Source organism: Trichechus manatus, unplaced genomic scaffold, assembly GCF_000243295.1.
Source record: "Trichechus manatus latirostris isolate Lorelei unplaced genomic scaffold, TriManLat1.0 scaffold00153, whole genome shotgun sequence".
In the NCBI taxonomy this organism is placed as follows: domain Eukaryota; kingdom Metazoa; phylum Chordata; class Mammalia; order Sirenia; family Trichechidae; genus Trichechus; species Trichechus manatus.
Window position 1 is genome coordinate 2,907,464 of NW_004444089.1, and position 10,357 is coordinate 2,917,820.

At 47.1% G+C, this 10,357-nt stretch overlaps 1 protein-coding gene across 1 annotated transcript in view; it reads left to right on the forward strand.

The window, feature by feature from the left end:
* Window positions 1-6,840, forward strand: part of RXFP2 (relaxin family peptide receptor 2) — a 74,226-nt gene extending 67,386 nt beyond the window's left edge. Inside the window, 3 exon segments of the mRNA XM_004386033.1 lie at window positions 6,574-6,747; window positions 6,749-6,790; window positions 6,792-6,840. Of these exon segments, the coding sequence (XP_004386090.1) occupies window positions 6,574-6,747; window positions 6,749-6,790; window positions 6,792-6,840 (265 nt within the window).
* The last annotated feature ends 3,517 nt before the right edge of the window (window positions 6,841-10,357 follow it).

Genomic DNA, 10,357 nt, shown 5'->3' on the forward strand with positions numbered 1-10,357 from the left:
GGCTGTGGCCAACCGTTTCTTTTTTGTGGTGCTCTCTGACGCCATCTGCTGGATTCCTGTATTTGTCATTAAAATCCTTTCCCTCCTCCGGGTGGGAATACCAGGTTAGTCCTTTCTGTTACTCACGAGCACCTTGTGACTTCTTATGCCCTCTGACGGATGAGGCCAGAAGAAGGACCAGGAGCAGATACGCTACAGAATCTAGGGCAGTGCCTTGCACATGGTGAATTCCCCAGCTTAAATATAAAGAGATATTGTTTTCCCCAGTGTTTTACAACCAGTATTCTGAGATCGAAAGAGCCCTGGTGGCGCAGTGGTTAAGCGCTGCTAACAGAAAGGTCGGTGGTTCAAACCCACCAGCTGCTCTGTGGGAGAAAGATGTGGCAGTCTGCTTCTGCAAAGATTACAGCCTTGGAAACCCTATCGGGCAGTTCTGCTCTGTTCTGTAGGATCACTATGAGTTGGAACTGACGACAGCAATGAGGTTTTGGGTTTATTTTGAGATTAAAACTGGATACTGATGCCATCCAGCCAGAAATAATAAAAATCAGGAGCTAAAGACATACCAGATACTCAAGTTCCCTGGGTGGTACAAATGGTTAACGTGCTCATCTGATAAGTAAAAGCCTGGAGGTTGGGGCCCATCCAGAGGAGCCTCAAAAGAAAGGCCTGGTGATCTACTTTTGAAAAATCAGCCACTGACAACCCTATGGAGCACAGTTCTACTCTGACACACATGGGGTCGCCATGAGTCTGAGTGACTCTGTAGCAAGTGGTAGAAGAGAAACCAAGTGTCTTGTTTTTGCCTGAGCTAGACAGTGGTTCTTAACCAGGAGTACACATAAAAAATCAAAATATATGCGCCAAGGCTCCACCCAGACCTCTGGATTTAGAGCTCTTAAGAGCTAAGGTCTGGACACGGGCATTTGGTAAAAGCGCCCCCTGTGATTCTGAGACACGCACCCCCAACTAGGAATCACTGGTGTGTTTCATGGGCTTAGGCAAGCACTTTTGCCATTGGGCCCTGTGGAGTGCTAGCTGTCCAGCGGAAGTGCCTCATCCAAGAGGCCAGGCTGCAGGGCCACATCTCTACTCTAACCAGAGCCAGGGGCGGGTTACCCAATAAGCTAGGTACACACGGGCGTACCTGTGCTCACTTACTAATCTCTAGTGCACCATTTCTCCTGTTTTTCACCATGTGAAACCCACGTGAAATTGTGCGCTACAGATTAGTAAGTAAGCACAAGCAACCCACGCGTACCTCGCTTACTGGTTAGTCTGCCCCGACCAGAGCAAATCACTTTTCATTCTGTAGGATTTTACCTGAATCTCTTTCTGGAACCTGATATCTTAGGGGCCAGCAGGGACTTATCCCTAAAGATCACAGCCTAGAAAACTCTCTGGGGCAGTTCTACTGTGTCACATGGGTCACTGTGTGTCAGAGATCGACTCAACAGCACCCAACAACAACAACAACAGCGAAGAACTCAGAGTTTGGGATCATCTGCAACTCACAGTTTCAGCTTATGGCAAGTCTACTGGAGGAGTTCATCCAGGGCAAGAATTGTGTCTTACTCCTCTTGGTACTCCAGTGTCAAGCACGATGCCTGACATATCTGAAGCCCTCAGACGGGTCAGGAATGCACAAAGAACACCCAGCTGCTGCTCATCCTTCCAACCTATGTCCCCCGCAGCCGGCACAAGGTCATGAGAGGTCTTGTCAATTATGATGCCGCAGAACATACAACATCCACCCACTTCCCAGCTGGCACCGAGTCGATTCTGACTCAAGGGGCCCCACGTGTGTCAGCGTAGAACTGTGCTCCACAAGGTTCAACGCTGGTGTTTTGGAAGTAGATCACCAGGCCTTTCTTCCACGGTGCCTCTGGGGAGACTTGAACTTCCAACCTTTCATTTAGTAGCCCAGTCCATTAGCCATTTGCGCCATGCACGGCCTGCTACAGGACACCCACAGCGTCCTCTTCATCTGCGCTCCCAGTCTCCACAACCAGACACAGATGTCCTGGGGCCACTGGAGACTTGGAAGTGAAAATCAGGAGATGTATCAGGGCTGGATGCTGGGGAGTCTTCGCTGGGTGGTGAGAGCGGTGGTCATAGAGATATGTGTGCAGTCACTCCAGGAGAGAAGAGCAGACTTAACTAAGTGTTCATGGTCACGGACAAGTAACTTGAATGTCAGTCTCCAACCTACTACAGCTTTCTGGACATCTCAATTTTCACATCCTAAGTTTTCAAATTCAACCAAACTAAAGGTGGCACAGCGGTTAAGAGCTCAGGCAGCTAACCAAAAGGTCAGCAGTTCAAATCCACCAACCACTCCTTGGAAACCCTATGGGGCAGCTCTACTCAGTCCTATCGGGTCACTCTGAGTCACAATCGCCTCGACAGCAACAGGTCTGAGTTTTGGGGGGCGTTTAAAGTGTCCATTAAGGAGCCCTGGTGGTGCAACGGTTAAGAGCTCAGCTGCTAACCAAAAGGTCAGCTATTTGAACCCACCCAGAGGCTCTGTGGGAGAAAGACCTGGCAATCTGCTCTCGTAAAGGTTACAGCCTAGGAAGCCCTACTGGGCAATTCTTCTCTGTCACTTGGGGTCACTATAAGTCGGAGTCAACTCGATGCACCTACCAACCAAAAGGTCTGTTGGCCTCCATTGCTCATGGAATAAAGTCCAAATGCTGGGATTAGCATTAAAATATTTCTTATGTCCCACTCCACCCTCCTATATTCTGTGATCCAGGCATGACTGGGGTTTTTGCTGCACTCTTCTGTTTCCTGCCTTTACTGAAGCTGTTCCCTCTACCTGGATTAGACTTTCTATCTTTAAGACTCGAATGAGGCCAGGTGGTGCAATGGTTAAGTGCTCAGCTGATAAGCTAAAGGTCGTTCAAACCCACTCAGCAGCTCTTCCAAAGAAAAGACTTGGCAATCTGCTCCCATAAAGATTAAACCTAGGAAACCCTGTGGAGCAGTTCTGCTCTGTCACATGGGATCGCTATGAGTCCAGTTTTAAAGTTCTGTGATTCCATTAGCTCCTGGAGGCTCTTTCCCTCTGGTTTAGAAATAGCAGATGACGTGTGATCAGCAGTCCTGGCAGCAGCAAGAGGAAGCATCATCCTTAAGAGTCTGAGACATTCCAAATCACGGTCCGCTTAATAAATACCTTCCTCTAAGGGAACTAAGGAGCCCTAGTGGTGCAATGGGGAAGTGCTCCACTGCTATCCAAAAGGTTGGCGGTTCCAACCCACCAGCTGCTCTGCAGGGGAAAGACCTGGCAATCTGCTCCCCTAAAGATTACAGCCTAGGAAACCCTATCGGGCAGTTTTGCTCTATCACATGGGGTTGCCATGAGTCAGAATCGACTTGACGCCACTTAACAACAACAAGGGAACCAGAAGAGGAAAGTAAGTCTCGTTAAAACATTATTTGGTCACACACCAGTCTCTCCCTACATTCATAGTTCAATGTTTTGAGATTTGTCTTCAGCGCCTTCGTGGACCTAGAAAAGAAGCCTCGATCACCTTGGACAAAGCCCCTTCTTCTTCCTCTGACTGTTTAAAATTTTATTTAATTTGTTGTTGAGAATATACGCAGCAGAACGCACACCAATCCAACAATTTCTCACATACAGTTTAGTGACAGTGATGACATTCTTCAAGTTGTGCAGCCATTCTCACCCTCCTTTTCTGAGTTGTTCCTCCCCCATTGACACCAACTGGCTGCCCCCTGAGCTTCCTATGGAAGCTTCCGAGTTGCTGCTGTCCATTTGATCCCGAATCGATAGCTCTTTAAAAGAGCACAATGCTCAAGGCCGACGTTCTTTATCAGTTATTGTCTGGTTTTAAGAAGACTTCAGGGGATATTTTTGGTTTAAGGTTCACAGATTATCTCAGAGGGTAGGTTCAGGGGTTCATCCAGCCTCCATGGCTTCAGAAAGCCTGGAGTCCCTGAAAATTTGAAATTCTGTTCTGCATTGTCCCCCAACGAAGCCCCTTCTTACTTGCCCAACTTCCACGGTGCGGTAGGAAATGCTGTCTGTATCACTGTTCTATACCCACCCTGCTCCTGCCCTCCAGGAGCTCTGGGGTTCTACTCAGTCATGGCATGTCACTGATACTGCCAGCGTCAGCCCAAAAGATAAGTAACCCACCTCTTCCTCGCTCAGCTGCTAAGTCAGTTACTGAGCCACGCTGAGACGGAATGGGAAGCCACACCAGACTTGTATAGCATGCATGTGGCCCAACTGCCTTAAGAGCTCAGCTGCTAACCCAAAGGTCAGCCGTTCGAATCTACCAGCCGCTCCCTGGAAACCGTATGGGGCAGTTCTACTCTGTCCTATAGGGTCGCTATAAGTCACAACTGACTCGACAGCAACAGGTTTGCTTTTTTTGGTTAATCAAAATCAAGCACTCCCTGGCTGGCACAAACAGTTAAGCTACTAACCAAGAGGTTGGTGGTTTGAATCTACCCAGAGGTGCCTCAAAAGAAACGCTTGGCCATCTGCTTCTGAAAGTTCCCAGTCTTGAACGTTCTACGGAGCAAAGTTCTACTCTGCATGCACGGGGTCACTACGAGCCAGAATCGACTCAAGGGAAACTGGTATGGTTTGTTTGTTTTAATAAAAATTAGAGGAGAACAAGCATTGTTTTCCTATCAGATTGTGGTGGAGCCACTGGTTGCAATGTCCTTTGGGGTCACAACAGACGAAAAGCAACTTATTTGTTTTTCTTCAATCATTAACTGTTCTGATAATTTTCTGTTGTTGTTGTTTAATTTAGGACAAGTAACATAAAACTTTATTTAATAAATCAAAGATACACTAAGATACAGATTTCTTTTCTTCCATATTCTTTCTGGTTAAAAATAAAAGATAAGCCTTAGAAGAGAAGATGGGACAGAAAAAGAGGAAGTCAAATGCAGAACAAGAAACCAGTAACCACTTGCCATCCAGTCAACTCCAGCTCATGGCGACCCCATGTGTGTCAGAGTACAACTGAGCTCCCATGGGTTTTCAATGGCTGATTTTTTAGAAGTAGAGGGCCAGGCCTTTCTTCTGAGGTATCTGTAGGTGGACTTGAACCTCCAACCTCTCGGTCAACCACATCAACCATTTGTACCACCCAGGGGCTCCAGGAAGAGAAAAGGGAAAGATGAAAGGGAAGACGTGCAGTAGTGGAGGGAAAGGTCAGATAAGCTGTCAGAGAAGTAACAGAAAAGAAAGACCGCAAGGAGAGAGGGGAGAGACCCAGAGAAGAAGAAGAGAGAGGACGTGAAGAATGAAGCAGGGCTAGGAGAATTCTTCTGCGGCCTTCCTTATTCGTTCTCCAGCTTTCCCATGCATGCGAGGTGACTGAAAATAGCATGGCTTGGGTCAGGGGCACCTTAGTCGTCAAAGTGACATCTTTGCTTGTTAACACTTGAAAGGGGTCTTTTGTAGCAGATTTGCCCAATGGCTGTAATCTTTATGAACGCAGATGGCCAGGCCTTTCTTCCACAGTGCCTCTGAGTGGGTTCAAGCCGTCACCCTCTAGGTTGGTAGTCAAGCACAAACAGTTTGCACCACCAGAGCTGCCTTTCCGTGACCACTCTGTTAGTGTTTAAGGCTTCACCATTCAGCTGAGGTGTGTTCCTCGTTCTTCAAATCTTCAGACACCATTCGTAACAAAATAACAGGAACATTAGGGCCCAGGCAATATGGCTGTGAGGACCGGATGATGTCCAGGCCAAGGTCAGATCTGGCTCCTGGACCGTAAGTTTCCTGAACCTTCTGTTCCTGAAAATTCGGCTCTACCGATTAACAATTATTGCCTGCTTTTCTTATTTTTTCTATAAAGAAAGGCAATAAAACAAAGAAAAATACCTTACGTTATTTTTTAAAAAGTTGCATTCAAGTCCATTCCAACTCATGGTGACCGTGTGCATCTCATAGTAGAACTGTGCTCCATAAGGTTTTCAATGGCTGGTTTTTTTGGAGTAGATCACCAGGCCTTTCTTCCAAGGTGCCTCTGGGTGGACTCAAACCTTCAGACTTTCAGTTAGCAGTCAAGAGCATTAACTGTCTGGCCCACCCAGGGACTCCCTTACCTTATAAAGCAATCTGTACTTTACAAAGTGGCTTCATTCACGTAATTCCTCTGGTTTTATCTCACAATCACGCAGGAAGTGTTGTTGTTGGACGTCTTCGGGTCGACTCCAACTCAGAATGACGCCACGTGACAGAGTAAAACTGCTCCATCCAGGCTGTGATCTTTACAGTAGCAGATCACCAGGTCTTTCTCCTGCGGAGCTGCTGGGTGGGTTCAAACTGACAATCTTTCAGTTAGCTGCCGAGTGCTTAACTGTTGCACCACCCATTACTGGAGTTCAGAGAAGTTACGTGGTAGGGCCTTGTATTCAAGCCCCTGTGTTCTTCTAGCATAGAGATTTTCAACAAGGCGAGAGAAAATGTGATTGAATTAGGTCACCCTCTCGAAACAGCAGTGACCGCAACGTGCTGTGTGTATTTTGTGTCTGTTCAAAGCCTCAGCTTCTTTTTGTTTTTTCCCCACACTCATCTCCTTGTCCCGGCACAATCACTTCCCGGATTGTCATTTTCTTCCTTCCGGTAAACACTGCCTTGAACCCAATACTCTACACTTTCACCACCAACTTCTTCAAGGACAAGTTGAAACAGCTCCTGTGCAAACACCACAGGAAATCCACTTTCAAAATGAAAAAAAAGTCTATCAGCGTCCATCGTGTGGGCAGAAGACTTCCGTCACTTACACTTGGGGTGCTGAAAAGATAAACCCTGGGGACACTATAAAGAAGCCTCTTTCCTAGGAATGGTTTTGGATCCTGGGCTACCTTTCAATGGACGACCTAGGGCAAGGTACACCTTTCGGAAGGTGATACCTGCAGTGCTTTGCATCCTTCGCAACAGCAAGTCTTTCTCTGGAGAGCACAGCAGAACGACGCTGGCGCTGCAGGCCGATGGCGGCTGTGCTGTCACCTGTGCGAGACTGCACCTACGGGTCCTGCTCCTCACCCCTGCAAACCTGACCTGCACAGTGAGTCCATGTATCAAAGGCTGATAAGCAGTTGATCTCCAGCCACTCAGCACCAACAGTCCGCCAGCAAATGCCCACGTTTGCCACGGTTACACACAGCCTGCACGTGCACAGAGGTCACCGTCCATAAAATCAACAACATTCACAACAGCTAATTCCAGCGTGACCGTAATGACGTAAGCCTAGCGTTTCTTCCCGTGCTGTTTTAGTATCAAATAAAACCAGCAGCATCCCGCCAAGTTGATAGCCAAGGATTTCTGAGATGCTTCCCCACCCCAAGTCCTATCCTATGGAGTGGCAGCTTTGAAAGCAGGATTTCATGCTAGGTTTCCAATGTCTAACAGAGGACCAAGGAACCCTGGTGTTGCAGTGGTTAAAGTGCTCAGCTGCTAACCAAAAGGTCAGTGGTTTGAATCCACCAGCTCCCCCATGGGAGAAAGATGTGGCAGTCTGTTTCCACGAAGATGACAGCCTTGGAAACCCTCTGGGGCAGTTGTACTCTGTCCTCTAGGGTTGCTATGAGTGGCAATCGACTGGGAGACAATGGGTTTTTAACGTGTTAATGAAGGACCAGAGAGGCGCAGTGACCAGTCACCTTCTGGGCTTTGGTTTGACTTCGGAAGAGCTGAGGTCTTAAACGAGGAGTTCTTCTTAAGGTTGCTCAAGGCATAAATGGAAACTGAGCACCCTGACTGCCAACAAGTATTGCTGTGGGTGTCGTTGAGTTGACTTTGAACTCATAGTGACCCCATGGGACAGAGTACAGCTGCTCCATAGGGCTTCGAAGGCTGTAATCTTTATGGAAGCAGATTGCCAGTTCTTTCTCCCAGGAACTGCTGGCTGGGTTCCAATCACCTACCTTCCGGTTAGCAGCCGAGTGCTTAACCATTGCCCCACCAGTGCTCTTTGCCAAAATCTACCCTTTCATATTTTTTAAATACAACTTCTTTACAGCAGTATCTCTATGGCCGACAAGTTCTGCCATCACAGGATACACAGATAAGAGGTGTGAAGAGACATTCAGCAACAGTGGCTTGATTTGGGACCATGTGTTAGTCAGTATTGCTTTCAGCAAAAAGGCCTGTAAATGTGGATTTGTTTTTTGAAAATGAGAAACCATCATGAAAGGCTGAACATTTTTTATACTGAAAGTTTCTATGTAAAAAAAAGAATTGGGTAAATAAAATTACATTTTGCACTTGTTAAACTCTAAGTTCAACAAAGGCCATGAATAGAGTTTATTAACTGTCACGCATATTTCTCCTGATAAGGAGTATAACTAGGAAACAAGGCATTTCAGTTAACAAGGAATATCTTACCTTTTTCTTTCTCTTTCCCTTTTCCCAAAACATGAGGCAGTAACTTAATTTCTTCACTTCATTCTCAGTTCCTGTAATAAGACAAAATCTGTTTGAAGACACCAGATAACCTTCTACCCAGAAACCCACTGCTGTCGGGTCCATTCCGACTCATAGCCACCCTACAGGACAGAGCAGAGCTGCCCCAGAGGGTCTCCAAGGCTGTCATCTTTACAAAAGCAGAATGCCACGTCCTTCTCCCACAGAGTGGCTGGTAGATTCAAACTGCAGACCTTTAGGTTAACAGCCGAGTGCTTAACCACTGTGCCACCCAGGCTCCTAAAGAACCACCTAGTGCATATGAAACAGAATTTCCTTTTATCCAATACTGTTACAGAGGAGAACTGCCCCATAGGGTTTTCTTGGCTGTAATCTTTACGAGAATAGATCAGCAGGGCTTCTTCCCACAGAGCCACTGGGTGGGCTCGAACTGCCAACCTTTCAGTTAGCAGCCAAATGCTTAACCATTTGTGCCACCAGGGCTCCGATAATATCCAATAACAGCACGCAGGAAACAAAGAAACTCAGGGTACATGTGTTGTGGCTATTCTGGTGACCTACCCACTACTCCTTAACGTTGACTAAAACCGTACTATGAGGTCCTTCATGTTTATTGAATGGAGTATTACTTGCATCAATGAAATCCACAAGGATATTAGAAATGATGTTCCTACCCATTGGCTAAAAAATCAGCTGCTGTCAAGTCAACCCTGTGTGTGTCAGAGTAGAACTGTGCTCCATAAGGTTTTCAATGGCTGATTTTTCAGAAGTAGATCACCAGGCCTTTCTTCCAAGGTGCCTCTGGATGGACTCAAACCTCCAACCTTCTGGTCAGCAGCTGAGCTCATTAACCCTTTGCACCTACCCAGGCTGCCTACTGACTAGGCTACCCTTTTCCCTTATGGTTTCAGACTTTTCTCCATCTTGTCTCTTCAACAGGATTAGTTGCTTCTCAACTTGTTTTTTCTATACTCACTGACATTTTTCAAAACATCCTTTCTCAATGTCTGATCATCATGTGATTTGTTTCCTAATACATTTCCCAACATCAGGAGCATAAATAAGGGGGTACCCTGAGCCTTAGCATAAACGTGCGTGTCCATTTCCTGGAAAACGTCATGTATCTGAGAACTGTCGCCTCTGGATGTCTGCCCTCTGACTCGTGAGCCGTGGCCATGAGGGGAGGCACAAGGCATCGTCAGAGAAGATGGCAGTACATCTCCAGAAAAATGGACGCTACATATTGGTCAGCAGCTTGTCAACGAATAGGGTGAAGTGGAATCCTAATAGCTTAGTGATTCACGATCTTATTCTGTTGTTGTCGTTGGGTGCCGAGAGGTCAATTCTGACTCATAGCGACCACATGTGACAGGGTAGAACTGCCCCAGAGGGTTTTCTAGGCTGTGGAGCCCTGGTGGTGCAGTGGTTAACAGCTTGGCTGCCAACCAAAAGGTCAGCAGTTCAAATCCACCAGCTGCTCCTTGGAAACCCTATGGGGCAGTTCTGCTCTGTCCAGTCGGGTGGCTATGAGTCACAATTGACTCGACAGCAACAAGTTTGGTTTGGTTTGCTTTAGTGCTCCTTAGAAGAGAGGATATCAAAACTTCATCTCACATGCTTTGGAAATGTTATCAGGAGGGACCAGTCCCTGGAGAAGGACATCATGCTTGGTAAAGTGGAGGGTCATCGAAAAAGAGGAAGATCCTCAACAGGATGGACTGACACAGTCGCTGCAACAATGGGCTCAGACATAGCCAACGATTGTGAGGGTGGCGCAGAACAGGGCAGTGTTTCGTTCTGTTGTACACGGGGTCGCTATGAGTCGGAACCAACTCAGTGACACCTAACCAGCACCACAATCTTTACAGGAGCAGATCGCCAGGTCTTTCTCCCATGGAGCCTCCGGGTAGGTTCGAACTGCCAACCTTTCAG